The sequence below is a fragment of the Humulus lupulus genome, chromosome X (assembly GCF_963169125.1).
Source record: "Humulus lupulus chromosome X, drHumLupu1.1, whole genome shotgun sequence".
NCBI classification, from domain to species: Eukaryota; Viridiplantae; Streptophyta; class Magnoliopsida; order Rosales; family Cannabaceae; genus Humulus; species Humulus lupulus.
In genome coordinates this window covers 9,050,905-9,073,152 of record NC_084802.1, presented here as the reverse complement: position 1 = coordinate 9,073,152, position 22,248 = coordinate 9,050,905, and the positions used below count along the sequence as shown (strand labels likewise).

Below are 22,248 nucleotides of genomic sequence, written 5' to 3'. Positions count from 1 at the left end.
TCCGTTCCTCTGTATATCCTTCCATAGGTCTCCTCCGACAAGGATTCCGGTTCTCATTGCCATGAGCTCGGAGCTATCATCTGCGTCCCTAGATCGGGCAGCGAAGTTCACGAATCTGCTCAGGTAGGCCTTCAGCGTCTCGCCGGGCTGTTGTCTCACATTGGCCAGGGAGTCGGCCTGAACACGGGCGGCCTGGGAGGCGCGGAATGCCCTTTTGAAGTCAGCTGAGAAGGTCTTCCAGGAGCTGATTGACTGTTTTTTACTTTGCTTGAACCACTGTCGGGCAGGTCCGGTCAGTGTGGAGGGGAAGATCAAGCATCTCAGCTCCGGGCCAATATTATGGGCCATCATTAGGGTGTTGAACATCCCTAAATGGACCGACGGATCTCCGTCCCCGTTGAACTTTGATAAATGAGGCATACGGAAACTAGGTGGGTAAGCCGTCACTGCTATGTTGGGGGCGAAGAGTTCCATCTCGTCTCCCGAATCATATTCGTCTTTTTCCTTTTCTGATAGGAGCTTCCTCATCAGTACCTCCATCTGAGTGAGGCGCTCGAGGGTTTGATCCTGAGATCCTTGGTTATTCCGGGGCTGTTCAGCAGCTCCGGATCCATTGTACATATTAGGTGGGTTATTGCCCCTCCTATCTTGAGATATGTTATTTGGGACATTCCCTCCGTTACGTACTTCGGATCGGGCCCCCCCCCCCCCCCCCCCCCCCGAGCGAGCCTGACTACCATCTCTAGTCCGGTCCTCTCTGTGAGAGTTGAGGTGATCTCGAAGGTCGCCTCCCTGGGTGGTCTGGTGGCTTTGTGCCGAACTTAGTCTCTGACGTAGGTCTCCTCCAGAGAGATCACTCCGGCGACTACCGGTCCAATGACTCCTGCCGGATAGACTTGGAGTCCGTCTTTGGTGGTGAGGACCTGGGCTTTCTTCCGGCGCCCTGCTACGCCGGGAAGGTCCCACTGATGGTGGGTTTCTCCTACTACTCCCGTAAGCTGGGATGTCTCGGACGGGCCGAGGAGGAGACGGATATCTGATCGGAGATGGAGGATGCCTGACTGGAGAAGCGATCCTGGTTCCGTCTGGACGGATCAAATTTGGTGGGGGCCTTTCGGCCCTGCCAACTTGCTGGTCCCGTGCCGGGCGATCTGGACGAGGCGCAGGACGGTCTTCGGGGATGGGCTGACGCCGTGGGCCCTCCCCGGATCTCCTCCGGGAATTTCCTCGAGCTCTCCTGGGCGTCCTCGAGGATGGTTGAGAGCTAGGAGTTGACGTCCTAACCGAACAGCTGTATTGTTGTTGTCTGGTCCCAGGCATTTCCCCGAAGTTTGCGTCTCGATGGTGCGATGAAGGGGTGGAGTTGGCTGCTGGAAGTCTATCCGAACGGCTATGCCTGGACCGACTACCCCGGCGAGACTTAGGAGCCTCACCTTGCCTTTCTCCAACGTTAACGTTGGTTGTGAGAGGGGGTAATCGGGCCAGGATATCCTGGATTTGCCGACTAGCAGTTGCTAACTGGCTCCTCAGCTGAGTATTCTCCATCTCCACCGCAGTATAATAACACGGGTTCAGATTAGGTGACCGGGGCGCCGAACTACCAGTATCGTCTTGGCCCGCCGGCTGCTTTCCTGGCCGCTGCTGGACTTCAGGAATTTGTTCATCAGGGATGGCGATATGATGAGCCTCCTGCCCATCATGCTGTTCTGTCTCGTTGCCATGCCTGGATCGAGTAGTCACCATAGTTGGATGTTTGTAGCAGCACTAATCGAACTTGCTCTCAATGAAAGCACCAAACTGTTGACGCGGTTTTTCACCAACAGGTAATTAAGAGAAGGAGAGAAGGGAATTAGTGCTAAATGTAGAACCGTAACAGATATAAGATCTTAGAGGATGAAATAGGTGACTCAAGGCACGTTTTTAAGTGGTTCAAAGGTTAAAATCCTTCTACTCCACTAGTCAATATTATTGATATATTCTGGGTATTTGGTTACAAAGTATGTCTCTCTAGAGATTATTGTTTTTCCAACCCTTATAAACTCCCAGGGTCTCCATATTTATAGGAGAAGACACCTGGAAGTTGGCAAGGAGGTCATCCCGTGACCTTCTTATTTGTCATATCAACTCTGTGACATTCATGATTAATTCCTAAACCTGACACGTAAGTATGGTCACATCGATAGGTAATGAGATAATGGGCCGTACGGCCCAACCCAGCCGTGGGTGTCTGAATGCGCACGTTCCTGCAGCGTGTCCGAGAAGTCAGGGAGATATCGGACACGTGATGTCAGATATATGCACGTTTATCTTGCGTGTGTTGACTTTACAAGGGGCCGTAGCCTCCATATCTAGCTCGTACCACTAGCTGTGCATCTGACCCGACCTTCGGCCTTCCGATTCCTTGCTACAGTCTTGGGAGTCTTGGCGAGTCCTTGAGGATTCCTCGAGATAATGGGGGGCGACCTCAAGACAGGACCCCCGACCTGGGGGATACTTATGGACTAACCATGATTAGTTCGAAACTCGGCTTGCTAATCAGCCCGTGGAAAATCAGGACGTACAAAAGTTATTTTGATTTTTTTTTCGCTTTTATTGGTTGTTGAATGATATACCATACCACAAAATATATATGTTGAGTTGAAAAATAATATACCAACAAAATATACAAAATTATTACTAAAAAATGTATATACTATACTAACAAAATTATATACTACCATTAAAATATATATACCATGATACAAAATTATATACTATCATTATATATAATAAAATAGAAATTAAATATTATAAAAAAATGATATACCATACCACAAAAAATATATACAGTAGTTGGAAAATAGTATACCAACAACTTATAAAAAACTTAAAAAATCAATATAACTTTAACATAAAAACTAATTAAACAAAACTAATATACATATATTATTATATTAAAGTCATAGGCTCCTAAATAAATAAATAAATTATAAAAAATGAAAATTTAAGTAATCAACAATATAAAATGTTCATTTCTTTACAATTTTAAAAATAAACACATTAGCTTCTTGATGCCGTTATTTTTTACAGTTTCCTATAATTTCTATATCCACATACCACAAAGCCCATACAAGAAAGCTGGAATTTATGTGAAAAAACAACATATATACAATAGAACAAACAAGGGTATGAACAAATCCGTACGGATCCACATATAAATTGATAGAAGAAACAAATTTGGCAAGAACACAGAATAACTAACAGTTATGAAAGAAACATGGCACAAAATCACATTCTAAAAAATCAAAAGAGGTAAGAACAATACACAAAATCAGAGAAAGAGTATGAACAACAATGACTAAGAGGCTGTAAAATAAAAATCCTAAACCCAAAGACTGCCTCTACAATAAGAATTTTTTTTGATTGGATACAAACAATGCATAGTTTTAAATGCAAATTACTAACAACATGAAAATGTGACAATTATTTATTCAAAATTATATGAATAAGTGCTCCTAAAAAACTGGCTAAAGAAATTAAGATTACATGATGAAGAATGCATAATTTTTAATTTAAATGTTCACATCAAAGCAACAAAGAATGAATGTTTCTAATAAAATAAAATAAAATAAGTGTTTTTTTAAACATTGTGTATTGTTACATTATCTATTTGAAACCTATATTTTGATAAATTACTTTTTGAATTCTTTGTTTTGTAAAATAGTTCCAATAGACTCTTAAATCCGATTTTGATAAAAAAATTTAAACTAAAATTCACAAATAATTTATCAAACTAATAATTCTAAACAAAAACACAATTATTCTACCTAATAACTGTGTTATTATATTCAATTTTTTATTTATCAAAATTCGATTTAAGAGTTTATTTGGACTATTTTACAAAATACATGGTCCAAAAAGTAATTTGACAAAACTCAAAGTCCAAATAATTAATGAGACAAAATACAATTTCAAAAAATGTATAAACTCATCAAATAAATCAATAAGATGAAAGAAAGCTTATGTGTGAATTGATATAAATGATCAATTACCATGTATCTTAGTTTAAGGGCCAATTTGCAAAATTTCAATTAGTACAGGGACCATTGGTAAAATTTCATCATTATTATTGAGAGGGAGTGTTCGTTTTGTTGAATTCTTGAAAAAAAGCCGCCATTGTCAAAATCTCGATCGAGCGAACGGGCGAGCAAATCCAGTATGTCAATGGAAGTTGGGCAAGGACGAGGAGCAGATGACCTCATATCCACTTTAAAAACCCTAGCATACTCTCTCCAACTCAGAGTTCAGGTTCTCTTTCTTTCCTTTCTCTCACTTTTCTATGGTTTCAGTTTTTCACTTTGTGATTTCATTTCCGTTTTCGCAAATTGAATCAGGAACTGGAGGCTGAAAACTCCAAATTATCATCTCGGCTCTCAAATTGCACCTGTTCTGAGGTTTGTTTTTCGATATACTGTATGTACTTGAATGTGGAATGTTCGAGCAAGATAAAAAAAAATTATGTCGTGTTCGTATTTGATTGAATTTGAAACTTGTCATGGTTGTATTGGTTCAGAAAGAGAAGAAGGTTGATGATTCTGCTGCAAATAGGACCAGAAGAAAGAAATTTACTAAACAAGGTGGTGCTTTTTTATTTTAGTAGGAAATTGGATTTGGTTTACTTTTTAAAAACATGGGCTATGCGTGTGCTTAATTCATAATCATCTTTGCTTGTGTACAGGTTATGATCAAAGTATCATAAGCCACCATGGAAAAAGATATGTTGCTCTCAAACTCATGTACTTTGGGCAGAGGTATATTTAGTAAACATTATTTTATTTCCTCTGTTAGCTTAAGCTTTCGAAATTTTCTTAGAAGGCCATAATTCTCTCAGGGTATGTTTATGGGCTTTGTCAAATTGAATAATTTAATTTGGACTTTCCTATCAATGCGTGCTTGAATAGTCATTTTTGTCTATGGTTTCTTCTGTTGTTTGTAACTCGTAAGCCTCTTTCATTTTGTGGAATATTTCATATGCCACAACACAGGTTCTATGGTTTTTCTTCAGAAGCCCAATTGGAACCATCTGTGGAGGTAGGGTCTCAACTTTTCGTTTCATTTTAATTTTTATTTTAATCTAGTCTCTATTATTGATACATAAATATGTTTGCAAAAATAGTCTTCCAAATTTCTTTTTATTTTAATGGATATTTTAAATTAAGAAGAATATGAAGTTAACAATAGTTATGTTTTCATCATGCTCTCCCCTTGCCCTATAATTATTGTCTTTTTTCCTACAACCTTGGCCACCCATCTTGCTAAAAACGATTGGAGGCTGGGTTACTCTTCCCTAACAATATATTTGCACATGTTCTTTTTTCCTTTTTTTCCCCTTTGTTTATTATATACAAAAAAATGACTGACATCAATATTTTTGCAGATAACTATTACCTAGATTCAATCATTTACAAATCATAGGTGTTTTGGTTAACACTACTACACTTAGAGATGTGGACTAACAATTCATTATAAATCCTTTTCTAGTCTAAGTAGCTGTATCAATTCCATTATTTACAAATCATAGGTGTTTTTTTAACACTACTAGAGATTTGGATTAACAATACAGTATAAATCTTTTCCTAGTCTAAGTAGATGTATCAATTAAAAAAAAGGGTGAATGGCGTAGGAAAAAAAAGGTTGGTAGCCACTGGCCTCATATATTGACATCTTATTCTTATATTGTTCTTTTTGTTTTTTAATAAGAGGCAAAACCACTCAATTATAAATTTAAGAACTAAAGGCAGTGACCTTTGTTTTGACCTTGGTTTTCAGTACATTTGCTATCACTCCTAAACAAAATTTGCTTTGATTTGTGGAAAACAAAATTAGTCTTGCAAGTGCTTTTAACTTAAAACTCATTATGGAGTTGCATGTTAGTTGATAATTAGTTTCTTAAGCTTGTTATTATTGATGATATATTGAATTGAGGAGTTCCATGAGTAGCAGGTGCATAGCCTATTGCTCCTTGTACATAGATAGCATTAAAATTGTTTGTGCCGGTTTTATTGTTATTGCTGGTTTTGACTTTTATTATTATTATTATTATTATTATTATTATTATCTTTTTTCAAAGTATAAATTGGGCAAGTTTATATTACATGATTATTTCACTTTTAATTCATTCTCCTTGCAGTCTGAACTTTTCATAGCTCTACAAAAGACGAGGCTTTTAGTTGGTGACAAGAAAGAGTCACAATATTCAAGATGTGGTAGAACGGACAAGGGGGTTTCCTCCGTTGGGCAAGTAAGTAGAAAGTGACAATGCCATTGTAATATGGTCGCTTAGATTGCAAAACCTGGTGGACTTGTCTACATTAATGTTCCTTTTATCAATGCTTATTGTTGTTTTAAGTAAAAACGATATTTCTCAACGACTCAACCGTGAATTTAAGATGTTCTGTTGATGTTGTCAGTCAGCTAAAGCTAACTAAAGCTGTCTTTGGTGCAGGTAGTTGCTCTCTTCTTACGATCAAAGCTCAAGAAGGCTTGTTCAGATAATGAAAACTCTATCAAAATGGTTTCAAGAGAAGAATATGGTTAGCCTTTTTTTTTTCCTTTTTCTAATCCCTATTTCAGAACTCTATTGCTGCGGCAGCTTTTCTGGTATTAGAGTATGTGATGGATAGATTAAGTCATAATTTTTTAAAGCCTAATTAATAAGTTCTTATTATTCTTGTAATTGAAAATGTGGTAGCAACTAAAACCAGAAATGCTTTGAGCATAAACTATATTACGTGGTATGTTGTCATGAGTTTTCTTGTTTGGAAGTCGTTTGTTGTTCTAATATATGAAAAGCTGAAAACGGCATTTACAAATATTTTGAATAGAAAACTCTAGTTTTTATGCTCCACTCCTTTATTTTATTTTTACAAAAATGATCTTGTTAAAACAAAAAGTATTTGCAAATTTTTTTCTTCATATTTCTCTATGTTTAATTGTTATGGGTATGCTTTAATTAGTTTTGTACTTTTTTTTTTGTCAGTAGTACGGGTTAAAACATAAAATGTTGAGCTCATTTGTGAAAATTTGAACAGATCTGAAATATACATTAAATTTTTTATTCATTTCGTTAAACATTTGACACATTTCGGAAAACTCATAATATTTTGATAAATTTCAACAAAGTACTGCTAAAGACTATTGTTATGTTATTATGGTCAAAATGGATTAAATGTGGTAGAAAATCAAATGAGTTGAAATATGTCTATTTAGCAAATTTCAAGCTATTTCGACCTATGTTGGGATAATATTTATAAATGTAGGTTGCCTCAAAACATTTGTAAACCAGTACTAGTAGAAATAATTTTAAAGATTTAAGATATAAATTACTTACCATAATGGTCTCTTCTAAGTGGATTTAATATATTTCTGATAGACCACCATTAACTTTTGTGTACAGCCGAAGGTATAAGGGACGTAGCAAGGGAAGGGCTGTAGAGGATAATTAGTTGTGGGGGTTAGAAACCGTTAGAGGAGCTGAGTTAGTTTGTGGTGAGGAATACGATAAGTTTGTATGGGGCTGGGGTATTTAGCCAAGGTTGAGAACCTTTGTGTGGGTGTGGAGATTATTGTAATGTGGAGAGGTCTAGGCTCTCTAATTCCTAGAAGTCAATACACACATACAGAATTTTCTCATTTCTCTGTCATATTTTTTTTTTTTCTGGTTCTGTGACATTTCCATAGCTGCCAACTAACCAATTTTGCAGGAAAAGCCTAACAAATTGGTATCAGAGCAAATCGGTCTACTATGGGACCAAAGAGAGCTGACAATCCAATGGAGATCTGGGAAGAGAAATTGGAAGCTGTACAAGTTGAATTTCAGCGGGGGCTCACTGCGGTCAGAACGGATTTTCTCCAATTGCCCAAGGAAATTGACCTCCTGAAAACAGAGATCCAACGTCTGCCTGAAATGGAAAAGAAGATGGACTTCTTAGTTACTCATTTGGCCCATCTGTTGCAAGTATCGAAGAAGAATCCAACGGAGATAGCCGCTGCCAGTGCCGATCGGCATCAACGAGCACTGGATGGTGAATCGTCGCCCATTCCGACAGTCGGATCCCCACCAATTCCGCCACCTTCCTCGTCCACACCGGGATCGGCTCCGCCGCCGCACCAACCACCATTGAACCCAGCCGATCCGTTTTCTTTCACCTCGGAATAGGGCCACGATTTCAGACCACCACGGTTGGAGCTGCCAGTATTTTCTGGAGAAAATCCAGAAGGATGGATTTACAAGGTTGAACGATACTTTCTCCTCTCTGGGATGTCGGAATCGATGATGCTTGAGGCAGCGATTGTGGGCTTAGATGGCGATGCGCTCACCTGGTTTTAGTGGGAAAACCAGAGACGACCTATATCTTCATGGGCTACGTTGCGAACACTACTCTTACAGCGGTTCCGAGCTACTTCGGTGGGTTCGATTTCGGAGGAGTTCATGTCACTGTCTCAGACTTCAACAGTTAGAGACTACCGTCTTCGTTGGGAGGCTCTGGCATCACGGGTTCCAGACGTTCCCGATCATATATTGGAAGGGAGCTTCGTAAAAGGGCTCAGAGAAGATATTCGTGGGGCTTTGCACATCCTACAACCCGTGGGCTTGGCTAATATCATGGATACAGCCCAACGGGTGGAAGAAGGCCACCTCCTGCTTGCAACGGGTCAGCCTCCTAGGGCTTCCAATAATCGGCCCAACTTGAGCCCAATCTTTCCACCAAGACCGAACGTGCTTCAGTCATTCCAGCGAGCCGCCCATGTCGCGCCGTCGTCCTCGGCGACCCCAGCTCCGACCACCGCAGCGTTGGGACCCTCGAAATTCAGTCGGCCACCCCTGGTTTGCCGCCTCTCCGAAGCTGAGTATCAAGAGAAGAAGACGAAGGGACTGTGTTTTAAGTGCGACAAGAAATTTCATCGTGGCCACGAGTGCGACCAGAAACTCTTGCAAGTTTTGTTAACCATGGATGATGAGGAAGACCAGTCACTCACAGAATCACCGCCACCATCTTCGGATGCCAGCCAAACGGAAGGGTCCGAAGAAACTCTCGCAACCTTGTCCTTGAACTCCTTAGTCGGTATCTCATCTGCCCATACTTTGAAATTGGCCGGCCGTATAGCATCGAACCCAGTCACGGTCTTGATTGATAGCGGAGCCACGCACAACTTCATCTCCACAGCAGTGGTGGAGGCAGTGGGAATACCGATCAGCCCAACCTCGTGTTATGGAATATTGCTGGGTACTAGTGGTAAAGTCAGAACAGAGGGGATTTGTGCTCATGTTGAACTGGATCTGGGTGCGGTGACGGTGGTAACAGATTTTTTGCCTCTTGAGTTAGGTGGAGCAGATGTCATTTTGGGCATCAAATGGCTTGAAACATTGGGGAACATGGAGGTTAATTGGAAGACTATGGTGATGCGATTCGAAATGGCGGGTACGTGGATCACATTACATGGAGACCCGAGTCTTTGTAAGTCCCCCATCTTGCTGAAAGCTATGATTTATACAGTGGAACACGAAGGAGTGGGGTTTTGGGTTCAGTTGAATAATCTGCAGAAGGAGGCAGTGAGTCCCACTGAAGCAATTCCAGCGAAGTTACAAGCTGTTTTGCAGCGATATGCATATGTTTTTTCTATGCCGTCGGGGTTACCGCCATCTAGAACTCGCGAGCACCGCATAACACTTAAGGAAGGGGCAGGTCCTATTTCGGTAAGGCCATACCGTTACGCACAGACTCAGAAGGATGAAATAGAAATATTGGTGGCTGATATGTTGAAGGCTGGCATCATTCAGCCGAGTTCTAGCCCCTTTTCGAGCCCCGTTTTGTTGGTTCGGAAGAAGGACGGTAGTTGGAGGTTCTGCGTTGACTATAGGGCGCTCAATAGGGAAACAATCGCCGATAAATTCCCTATTCCAGTCATCGATGAACTCTTGGATGAGCTCCATGGTGCCCAGATTTTTACTAAGTTGGATTTGAAGTCGGGTTATCATCAAATCCGGGTGGCTGCCTGTGATGTGGAGAAGACAGCTTTCCGCACACATGAAGGGCATTACGAGTTCCTAGTTATGCCCTTTGGACTTACGAATGCGCCAGCCACCTTTCAAGGATTGATGAGTGAGGTGTTTCGCGAATTTTTGCGTAAATTTGTCCTAGTTTTTTTTGACGATATTTTGATATATAGCAGGTCCCTTAGCGAGCATACAAAGCATCTTGAGCTGGTTTTGGACAGATTAAATCAGCACCAACTGTTCGCTAATAAGAAGAAGTGCTTGGTGGGGCAAACTCAAGTGGAGTATATCGGGCATTTGATTTCAGGCAAGGGGGTGGCGGCGGACCTAAGCAAGCTGGCTGCCATGGAAAACTGGCCTATTCCGACAATAGTGAAAGGTTTGAGAGGTTTTCTGGGTTTAACTGGGTACTACAGGAAATTTGTCAAAGGATATGGGAGTATTGCACGACCTCTTACTGACTTACTAAAAAAGGAGGCGTTTGGCTGGTCCCCTGAGGCTCAGGCAGCGTTTACAGCCCTTAAACAAGCTATGTGTTCAGTGCCCGTACTCGCATTACCAGATTTTTTAGCGCCTTTTATTATTGAAGCAGATGCGTCGGGATCCGGGTTAGGGGCAGTCCTTATGCAAAACAGGCGGCCCATTGCGTTTTTCAGTCAGGTATTATCTTCAAGGGGGAGAACAAAATCTGTATATGAGCGCGAGTTAATGGCAATAGTGCTTGCAATTCAGAAATGGAGACCCTATCTATTGGGCCGCAGATTTATTGTTAGAACGGACCAGCGAAGTTTAAAGTATCTATTGGAGCAGCGTTTGATGGCTTCCGAGCATCAAAAATGGTTAACGAAGATTTTGGGCTACGATTTTGCGATCCAATACAAGCCGGGGTTAGAAAATAAAGCTGCCGACGCACTTTCCCGCATGCACAGTGAGGTTATTTTAGCTGCTGTTTCAGTTCCCAGCGTGATTTCCTTACCAGATTTGCAGTCCCACTTAGCATCCGACCCCGGTTTAGCTAAAATACTCCAAGAGCTGCAGGAGGGCCGCCACAATGGAGGATATTCACTTGTACAGGGCTGTTTAAAGTTTAAAGGCAGATTGGTGTTACCAGCGGCATCTCCTTTCATTTCTCTTCTTTTGCAGGAATATCACAGCAGCCCGTTGGGGGGACATTCGGGAGTTTTTCGCACTTTTCAGCGCATGGCAGCCGACCTTTACTGGTCAGGAATGAGGAAAGATATTCAGAAGTTTGTGGCAGAATGCAACATTTGTCAACTGAACAAGACAGCAGCTCAAACTCCAGCTGGTCTCCTTCAGCCTCTGCCGATTCCAGATCAGATTTGGGAGGATGTTTCGATGGATTTCATCGAGGGGCTACCATATTCCAATGGGTTCGACTCTATTTTGGTGGTAGTGGATAGATTGACAAAATATGAGCATTTTATTCCATTGAGACACCCGTTCACAGCGGCTACAGTGGCTGGAATCTTCCTCAGGGAAGTGGTGAAGTTACATGGTATTCCACGTTCTATTGTCTCGGACAGAGATACGATTTTTCTCCGTTTATTCTGGAAAGAACTATTCCGTTTGCAGGGTACACTATTGAAACGCAGTACCGCTTATCACCCACAGTCAGATGGACAAACGGAGGTGGTGAACAGATGCTTAGAAACTTATCTTCGCTGTTTTGTTAGCACAAAACCCAGCAAATGGGCCAAGTGGTTGCCTTGGGCGGAGTATTGGTATAACACTACATTTCACATCTCGGCGGGGATGACTCCATTTAAAGCGGTCTACCACAGGGATCCTCCAGCCTTGATTCCTTTTGAACACAATAGTACCCAAGTTTCAGCAGTGGAGAAGAACTTAAAAGACAAAGATGATGTCCTCAGCCTACTCAAACAGAATCTGCACAAGGCTCAGCAGATTATGAAGAGGCAAGCGGATAGGAAACGAAGGGACATTGAATTTAAAGTGGGTGATCTTGTTTATGTGAAGCTTCGACCATACCGACAACGTTCCGTGGCCAAGCGTCTCAATGAAAAGTTAGCTCCCCGTTTCTTTGGACCATTTCCAATCATTGAACGCGTTGGGGCAGTGGCATACCGCTTACAACTACCCCAGGATGCTGCAATTCATCCTGTTTTTCACATTTCCATGTTGAGAGCTGCGCTGGGACCTCAACAACAAGCCTCTAACTTGCCTGCGGGACTCGCGGAGGAGCTGGAATGGCTGCTGGAACCAGAGGAGGTGTTAGACGTGAAGCCAGGCTCGCATAAAACGCCCCCCCAAGTGTTGATTAAATGGGCTCAGCTGCCAGAATTTGAAGCAACGTGGGAAGATTTTCGGGTAATACAAGACCAATTCCCTCATTTTCACCTTTTTTCTTGAAAAAAGAGTAAGAGGTCGAAACGACCTCCTCTAAAAAATATTGAAAACCCTCACTTATGGCGGAGGAATACCATAGTAACATAGTGAAAAATAAATAAACAAAAGTTAAGACCACAAATGCACCCACTCCCTACGAAGATCCAGAAAGAACACACCCTCAAACTCTTTCGTTCTATACACCCAAGTGGCAACCCAGAACCTGATTTTATCCCAGAGGTTGTCCACGGAAGAAGATGAATCGTCAAAAGTCCTCGAATTTCTCTCCAACCAAATAGCCCAAAATGTAGCGAGGACGGTACACTGCCATAAACGCGTCACCCTCTTTCCTCCCTCCAAATGAGAGAGAAACAATTGCGCACAGGAGGAAGGCATACACCAACCGACCCCGAATTCTTGTAATACTTTATTCCAAACGATGCTGGCGAAAGAGCACCGAAGAAACAAATGTCCCACTGACTCGCTGTTGTTATTACAGTTAGCATACCGATTGGGCGACAAGGAATGGAAAGGTCTCCTCCTCTGCAAATTCTCATGGACACTCAATTTGTCAAGGAATAATAACCATCCAAACACTCTAATTTTGTATGGGACATCACTTTTCCATAACCTCCTTGCCCACGGCCACTCTGGCCCTAAATGATCATAGGCTAAGCTGCGAAAGGCCGAATGGCAACTGAAAACCCCGCTACTGTCTGGTTTCCTGATCCTTTTGTCTTCTAAAATTTCCGGCAGGTGCACATCCTTAATCAAATCTAACATCTCAATCAAGCTAGGAATCTCCCTGTCGAATAAATTCCTTCTAAAACGGAAATCCCAGTCGAGACCTTCCGAGCTAATACCACCATCAGCCACCACCAAGTCTCTGATCGAAACATTCACTGCCTCGGACACCCTGACTAGATCAATGAACCGTGAGCTCAGGGAACAATCACCAATCCTGTCAGGGAACCACTTATCCTCCCAGAAGCGAATCCTGTCACCCCTCCCCACCTTGAAAAAGACCCTACGCTTGAACTCCTCGTACAACATAGAAATATCTCTCCACGGACCACGAACTGAAAATCTACTCCCCACGTTTGTATCCCAGAAGCCAGCATCTTCACCATACCTACTACTGATCACCCTATGCCATAAAGAATTCTTTTCCAATGGAAACCGCCACAACCACTTCATAAGAAAAGCCTTATTCCTCAAAACCAAATTCCCAACCCCCAAGCCTCCGTGACTACGAGAATTGCAAACATCGACCCAGGAAACCAAATGATCGGCACCTGAATTGTCCGCACCTTCCCAAAAAAAGTCGCGCATCAGTTTCTCAATTGACATCGCCACATTCTTAGGGATACAAAAAAGCGACAGGTAGTACACGGGAATGGAAGACAGAACAGATTGAATAAGAGTCAACCTCCCTCCTCTAGACAGAAACGCACTCTTCCAGGAATCCAAACGAGTAGCACATTTAGATAACACCGGGTCCCAAAACCCTTTGGAGCGTGGAGAAGCCCCCAAAGGAAGCCCCAAATACTGAATAGGCCAATCACCCACTTCACATCCAATCTCACTAGCTTTCTGATCCACCATCTCTTTCTGCAAATTAATCCCCAGCAGCTGGCATTTCTGCAAATTGATAGATAACCCCGAAACTCCACCGAAGACCTTTAGAGTGTCCAAAAGAACTACCAGCGACTCCTCATCATTTGCAAAGAAAATCGTGTCGTCTGCAAACTGAAGGTGGCTCACATCCACTTTATCCTTGCCCACCGAGAAACCTCTTAGAGCCGAGGCACTTTTAGCTTTATCTACCATTCTACCTAAAACATCTGCTATCAAAGTGAACAAGAATGGAGACAAAGAGTCCCCCTGGCGAATACCCCTGTAACCTTTAAACTTTCCTCTTGGCCGCCCATTCACAAAGACGGAGTAAGAAGTGGAGGATAAACACCCACGCATCCACGTCCTCCAAACTTCACCAAAACCCTTCCTTTCCAAAACTAACTCCAAGAAATCCCAGTCCACACAATCATAAGCTTTGGTGAAGTCTATTTTGAACACCCAACCTTTTTTTCCTTTGCTTCTATATTCCTCCACTGCCTCATTTGCAATCAGAACTGTGTCCAAGATCTGCCTCCCCTCGACAAAAGCACCTTGAGTTTCCGCAATTGTGTCTGAGAGAACTCCTCGAAGCCTATAAGCCAACACCTTTGAAATAATTTTGTACAGACTAGTGACTAGACTGATAGGCCTGTAGTCCCTTACCCGACAGCTGTTCAATTTCTTCGGAATCAGGCAAATGAAAGTTTCATTGATCCTTTCGTGGATAACACCGTCCTTGAAAAAATCATGAAATACATCCATCAAATCCTTTTTCATTACCTCCCAATTGTTCTGATAAACAGCAATGGAAAACCCATCTGGCCCCGGGGCTTTAGTGCCATCACACGAAAAAACCGCTTGTCTGATCTCGTCTTCAGCAAAAGGACGCTCAAGGAAAGAGGCCATAACCGACGAAATTGGAGACCAGGAAATCCCGTCCACACCCACCCAATCTCTCGACATCGCCGAATACAAAGTTGAATAAAAGCCCACAATAGCCCTTTCAATATCGGGGTCTTTATCCCAAATAGTACCATCATCTACCTCAATCCTAGAAATGAAATTCCTTGCTTTCCGAGCACTAAGAATGCTATGGAAAAGTTTGGAGTTAGCATCCCCTTCCTTTGCCCAACGACACTTAACCTTAAACCACACACTTCTTTCTTCTTCAAAAACAATTTGCTGCCAATCCTCCTTCACCTTTGATCGTTCCAAAAGAAGATTCTCATTCCAAGATCCCCCTTCCTCCAATCTATCCAACTCAAACAGTCTCCTTTCCAATAAATGTTTCCGCATTTTCCTCTCCCCAAAGACATGACGACTCCACTTCCTAATATGACCACGAATAGAGTCTAGTTTTGACATAAATATCATACCCGATTCCCTCATTCTCACCTTGAGGACAAGGTGAGACTCCGGGCGGGCGGTATTGATAGACCACCATTAACTTTTGTGTACAGCCGAAGGTATAAGGGACGTAGCAAGGGAAGGGCTGTCGAGGATAATTAGTTGTGGGGGTTAGAAACCGTTAGAGGAGCTGAGTTAGTTTGTGGTGAGGAATACGATAAGTTTGTATGGGGCTGGGGTATTTAGCCAAGGTTGAGAACCTTTGTGTGGGTGTGGAGATTATTGTAATGTGGAGAGGTCTAGGCTCTCGAATTCCTAGAAGTCAATACACACATACAGAATTTTCTCATTTCTCTGTCATATATATTTTTTTTCTGGTTCTGTGACATTTCCATAGCTGCCAACTAACCAATTTTGTAGGAAAAGCCTAACAATTTCTCAACTCTTGATTGTGTTTACCTCTTTTAATTATCTCTTCGATATTGTTTTTACGATAGTTTTATAACAAATAGAAAAAAGGGATATAGAGCAAGAGAGGGAGATATTCTATGTTATTTCAAGGGTTCTTAGATGTATATAAACTAAAATGTAGCAGAGCTCGTGATGCTTAGAGTTTTTATTTTTTAATAATCTTGTGGCTTTAGAATATGGCTCCACCAAAATAATTTTGTTAGTCATGACATTGGCTAATAGACTAAGGATGAGAAGAATAGTGGGATAAGGGATGCAAGGGGAAAATAATTTAGTAAGTAGGTTCTTATTATTAAATGATAGCATAGCTTTAATTATGATTTGAGCTCTATTTATATGATTGTGTTTACTTTCTGACCTTAAATTCATCCTAATTGTTTCTAGATTTTAATCTACATGCTCCTTTAATTATTTACCCCTTTTCATGTGTTTTGCAGAAGGAGAAATTGATTACGTGAGGGTTCTGAATGGAGCCCTTCCAAATGATATTCGAGTTTTAGGCTGGTGTTCTGTTCCAATTGATTTCAGTGCAAGGTTTTTCCACTGTAAATTTTAGAGGTTTTTCAGTAGTAAAATCGTGGAGCTAATATATTTGCTCCCATATTGCTTCTTTGAAAGATGAACTTGAGTGTTGCTCTGTGTTGCATTGGTGTTTGGACTTGTGAATGATGATAAACTGTAATAAGCTTTTTTAATGGACGGAAGGTTTCATTAGCAGTAGGAAGTTTTGAAGATAGTATAACTTGTAGCTCTTCTGTTGTCATGATGAATTTTTAGAGAATAGTATATGATCACATCACATGTTTTCGAAATTTTCATCAAATCACTCAATAATACATAATCAATAAACCCTGCAGACATAGTCACTTAAAGATAATTGCAAGTTCTCTACTATATTTTCTTTGTTCTACATGTCTTTACGATTACCCGAGGAAAGAAAAAGCTCCATTTTTATTTCTGTTAGCTGTTTTAAAGTTCTTTCATTACATAGTATCACCTCTCTTTTCATTAGATCTTTCCATATTTGACTTATTTAGTGATTTATTTGTTTACTCTTGTGTGTGTCTGTGTCTGTCAGTGTTGGATTGATTGTCTTCTGATGGTTGCCTTATCCAAAATACAGGTTTAGCTGTCTGAGCAGGGAGTACAAATATTTCTTTTGGGAAGACAATCTAAATCTCAAGGTATATCTTTTAGCTCTTTTCGATTAGCTCAATAAATAATCCATTTTGTGTGTTGCTTAAGTTTAGAATTAACTTTAATTAGTTGGCTCATGTTCTCCAGGCAATGGAAAGCTCTGGTGAGAAATTTATAGGTGAACATGACTTCCGAAATTTCTGTAAGATGGATGCACTAAATGTTCACACCTACATGCGTCGTGTCAAGTCATTTGAAATTTCTCCTTGTGATGTGAGGTTAACATTGGTAGATAAGTTCTCTCTCGTTCATGTTGAAATTCAGTAGTTAAACCTGACCTTTCTTGCCTAGGTTATAATTATCGTTGTACTTATTGATTTATTCTACTTGTTTTAATTTTCATCTGTATTTATGATCATTAGATAATCTTAACCATCTGTACTTTCTGATTTATTCTACTTGTTTTGATTTTCATTAGTATTTATGATAATTAGATGGTGTTTAACATAGAATGGTTTTTTCTTTGAAAGTGATGCAATCATGTTTAACAAAAACTGGTGGTTAAGCTCCCACAATTAAAATGTGTAATTGAAGGTGCAGGAACTATGTGTGAGAACTGTAAATAACAGTGGTCAAAGCTGAGTATAAAATAGTAGTAGTAGCTTCTAATGTTTGCGATTGTAGCTCTAGAGACATAATTATATTTTGGGTTCCACAAGTACCAGCTAGGGAGCAGACTTGTGAGAAAAGCATGGTTCCCTGACTGCAACTGCAAGTTGCTGAATGGACTTGTCTTAATGGTATTTAAGTGTCATCAATTGAACTGATTACTGTCATATTAAATAGTGTACAACAGAAATTCACACTTTTTACATCTGTTTATTTTGATTTTTGAATTTTCAAACCTTTTTCTGATGTCACTTGATCACTTTTGCCGTTCGATACTCATGTAAATTTGCTTCCAATTTTTTTTAACGAAAGAGGAGGAGTGTGTGTGGGGGGGTTTACTGTCTAGAATGAACAAAATTTATCTACCATCTGTTCTTTTAAAATAATGTTTGAGTATTGCTGAACTTTTTTAGGTTTCAAGGAAACCAACTTTGGGCAATTAAAATCAAAGGCAGTGCTTTCTTGTGGCACCAGGTCCGATGCATGGTTGCAGTACTATTCATGATTGGCCAAGGTTTTGAATCTTCTGATGTGCGTATCACTTGTCCTTTTAATTGATTTGTTTTCAAATTTTGTTAACTTTGCTTTTTTGAGTAGTTAATATTGTGCAAAAGAATAGTCTTTGCTTTGATGTACCATTATCTTGCCAACGTGTTATAATCTAACATTTCAGTTGTACTGAAAGGGCTGAATGCAGTTTTACTGATAGTGCAAGTGGCTTGTGGCTAACAGTGTTAATTTTAGTATAGCAAAGAAAGAAAAAGATAGTGCATTCTTAGCATAATACATGATTCCTGGGTACCCCAAAAACACTGTTTATAATTGGTTCAATAGTATTTTTTTTTTTTTTTGGATATCCGAGGGTATCAGGGGCCCCACCCCCACTAATCCCTCGAGGCCCTGGCGCCAAGTGGTAATTACCACTTGAGCAACCCCATTTGGGGTTACTTCAACCTGGAGACTGCCCCAGTGGCCCCAAGAAGGTTTATATTGGCTCGTGGGGAATCGAACCTGGGATGGGTAAGATCCTCAAGTTCGCCCTTACCACTTGAGCCACCCCTTGGGGTTATTCAATAGTAATATTTGAACACATAGCAGGACTGATGTTACCATCAAGTTCATAAATACAATGTTCCCCGCAAACATAACTAACAAAATTATTTTAATCCTTCTTTTAAAGACGACAACATCATGGACGTTCACATGACTCTCAATGAATGCTTAAACTTGTAGGTAATAGACACATTACTGGATGTTGACAGGATACCAAGGAAACCTCAATATGTTATGGCTCCAGAGATTCCGTTGGTTCTTCAATCCTGTGAATTTGAAGATTTAAATTTCACTTGTTCTTCAGGTAATCAAAGCAAGGAGATCCATTGGTTCTTCAGTATACTGATTATTGTACTAACCCCTGTCTCACGAATGATTTATGTCGTTTCTTCTCAATGTGGCTGGTCATCTTGTTTTAGTTATTTGCTCAATAATCAAGTAATCTGTGTCGTTGCCTACCGCGACCAATCACTTGACTTTATTTCTCTATTCACCAATTGATATGTAAAAAACTACTAGATGCTGAACAAGCTTTGGGTGAACACTTGGTGAAACAATGTCAAGCTTATCATCTCCAAGCTGCCATCATCAACGAGGCCCTGCTTACCAGTTTGCCTGTATTAAGTGGTGCTGAAAGCAAAACTTTCCATTAAATTCCTTGAAACCAAGTAAATTGTTCTTTTATCTATACTAATGTACCATTGTGGTTGGCTTTGGTCTTCTTACAGATAAAAGTACGTTAAACAATGGAAATGGAAAAATCAAGAAAAAGACTGCTCATATACCTCTCATGTCTCGGCCCACTGAGCGTAAGCCTTCTTGTACCTTGACAATTAAATTTTTGTTGTCAAGTAATATTGCACTGTGATACAACAAAGAGGTTGATGCAAGAATTTTTCTCATTTTATTGCTGACAATTTGAGTTATTTTGTCACTGACTCACTAGAAAAAATAGAGGGCAACAGTAAAGACTCAAGTCAAGTTTTAGTTTTAGCATAAAATTTGGTTTTAGTGGTTACAACTTACAACTAGAGAAACATATGTATGCAATCACCATGATGTGATCTATTTCATCATTTTTGGTGGACTGGAAAGTTATAGAATATTTTAAGGATGTTTTAAAATGCTAAAACCACTGTGATGAACATTTACTTCCCTCTTTTTTTTTAAAAAAAAAAAATTGAAATTTCCCAATGTGTAGACATTTCCATACTCAGTCCTGTAATCAATTTCAATATTCTTATCATCCTGAAATCAGAATTTAACCAACGTGTAATTCTTGAATTGGTTCCAGCATCATATGCAGAGCGCCGTGCCAAATTAGAGTCCAGAGCATGAAGCATCGACAGATACATCTTGAAGGGTATAAGTATAACAACATAAGATATCTCATTTTTGTCCCAGCATGCAATATTTATAACTCTGCTGTTAATTTCAAGGGGGAAATATGGCTCCTCTGAGATTGATATGTTTTCTCTGGCAATTGATTCAATTTTCAATTTAATTTTCAACTAACTTGTCCCAACTGTGTGATCATTTCTTTTAATAGTCTTAGCGCGTGCATGATAGGTGAGGATAACACCATCTTTATGTAAATTTAGGAATAGAAAAATTAAGAGGAGTAGCTCAAATGGTTAGACATGTGATTTCTTCCTACAAGTCTGAGATTCGAATCACTCCTGGGTATGAACATAGCAATTGCTATAGTTTTCTGGTCCCTAAAGTTGGGTGGCCTTAGCTTAAAAAAAAAATTAATCCTATTCTTGAAACGTCACCACGCACTTAGTCTAAACACTGTCTCTCATGGGTTATACCTCACTGAGGGAGTGGTGAGAATTAGCATTTTTCACTTGGTAAATCTTTCACTTGAGAGCTTTGGTATGTACAGATGTTGCTTGCAATTAGGTAATAACATAATTGTACATAGATATGAGATTGTAGGGTAACTCAAATGGTCAAGTATGTGGTTTGCTTGAGGTTTAAGTCTTTCTTAGTTACCTACATAGCAATTGTTATAATTTCCGGGTTTCCAAGTAGTAGGGTAAGAAGAATTTATTTATTTATTTAAAAAAAAATCAAACCATAAACATTATTCCAAATACTTGTTTCTGCAAATATGAACTACTATAAGAAAAGAAACACAGGGAAGAATCCTACTACTTTGTGCTTGTATTTTGAAAAGCTCTAGTTAAGAGACAACAATAATTGCTTATGATAAAAAAAAAGTACTATTTGGGTATTATCAGGAGTTGAAGGATCAAAAAATAATTCTGAGAAAAAAAAATGCATTTTGCATTAGATGAAGAAAGAATTCTAGGTAGCTTTTTGTTTAGTATATAGAGTTGTGGGTGTTCTGTTGAGTTTCATTTTTGAGGCTCGCCTAGAGAAGGCTGAGCAGAGCTTTGGAAACATTTTAAAGTTGAAGCTTAAAATGATCCACACTAAAGAGTTTATCTAGTTTTTTTATATCATTTAAATATTTTCTTTTTTTTTGAATATTTTCTATTCATTTCAACTACAAATACAAGTAGTGGTGGTGTGAGAGAGAGAATGATAGAAAGAGTGAAATTAATTGAAAATGTTTAAAGTGATGAATATTATGTAACTGCAAAGAGAGTACTTTAAGCAAAAGAGCACTCATCATATATCTAAAAAGCCAGTGAAAAATTGACAGTTCAGAAACCTTCACTAATATGAATACTCTATTCTATCATATCTTCTAATCTTTTCAACTGTGTATTTTCCCAAAAAAGGAATACATAATTTGAAACAGATTTTTCCAATTCACCAAGTGGAGACTGACATAAAAGGGATCCTAGCTGCATAATTCAAAGTGATAAGAAGCTACAAAAGATTCAACTTGCTTGAGTATGAGTTCCCAACTCTGGTCCATAATATGGTGGCCAAATGATGCAATTTTTTCAACAGCTTACAAAAGAGCTATGCCAGTAGAGAAAGGACATTTCCAAATTAAGGTCCCATAAACACCAGTCATTTCAGCAACATCTGTGGGACTTGCTCATTCTTGGTCTCAAAAGGCACAAACTAAGTAGTTTTCGAAACTCATTTGGTTGTTTTTTGCTTGCGTTTGTTGTAGTATTTTCTTGGTGGGGATTGATAATTGTTTGTTGTGCCTTGAAATCTACTCCAAAAAAGGCATATTGTATTAAAAAGTTGAACCCCTTTTTTCACAAACGCCAAAACAGAAGTGAAAAACATACAAGTTGTATTAATGTGTCGAAACCAGTCGGATATAGAGAGTTTATATATGGACACTATATGTTTGTACGGTAATAATATATGATGATGCGGTTAGTGAGTTTGGTATGAGTTGAATATGTCTCAATTATCATGATTCACAAGTATATGTTCCACACGATAATTAAGCATAATATACACGATTTTTTCTTTCTTTGACTTGGAAAGGGTTTTTTTATGACTAGAAAGATAGTTTCATTAAAAGGCTGAATAAGCCACACCAAAGCACAAGTTAAGAACACAAGATCTAATGCCATATACATATAGGAAAATCAGGCCACTACATTTTCACA

At 39.8% G+C, this 22,248-nt stretch overlaps 1 protein-coding gene across 2 annotated transcripts; it reads left to right on the top strand.

Moving 5' to 3' along the window:
- Nucleotides 1-4,140: 4,140 nt before the first annotated feature.
- Nucleotides 4,141-22,024, top strand: LOC133805135 (uncharacterized). Of its 2 annotated transcripts, XM_062243234.1 has the most exons (16): nucleotides 4,141-4,287; nucleotides 4,374-4,433; nucleotides 4,553-4,616; nucleotides 4,718-4,790; nucleotides 5,025-5,070; nucleotides 6,170-6,280; nucleotides 6,485-6,572; nucleotides 16,276-16,372; nucleotides 16,962-17,022; nucleotides 17,123-17,253; nucleotides 18,058-18,175; nucleotides 18,878-19,001; nucleotides 19,217-19,324; nucleotides 19,426-19,506; nucleotides 19,992-20,060; nucleotides 21,451-22,024. In XM_062243234.1, exons 1-15 carry the CDS (start codon nucleotides 4,198-4,200, stop codon nucleotides 20,033-20,035), a joined length of 1,296 nt encoding a protein of 431 aa, XP_062099218.1. In that variant the 5' UTR covers nucleotides 4,141-4,197; the 3' UTR covers nucleotides 20,036-20,060; nucleotides 21,451-22,024. The 2 variants fall into 2 exon arrangements, with proteins under 2 accessions (XP_062099218.1, XP_062099217.1); XM_062243233.1 differs by lacking the exon at nucleotides 21,451-22,024 and having other exon boundaries at nucleotides 19,992-20,222.
- Nucleotides 22,025-22,248: the final 224 nt, after the last annotated feature.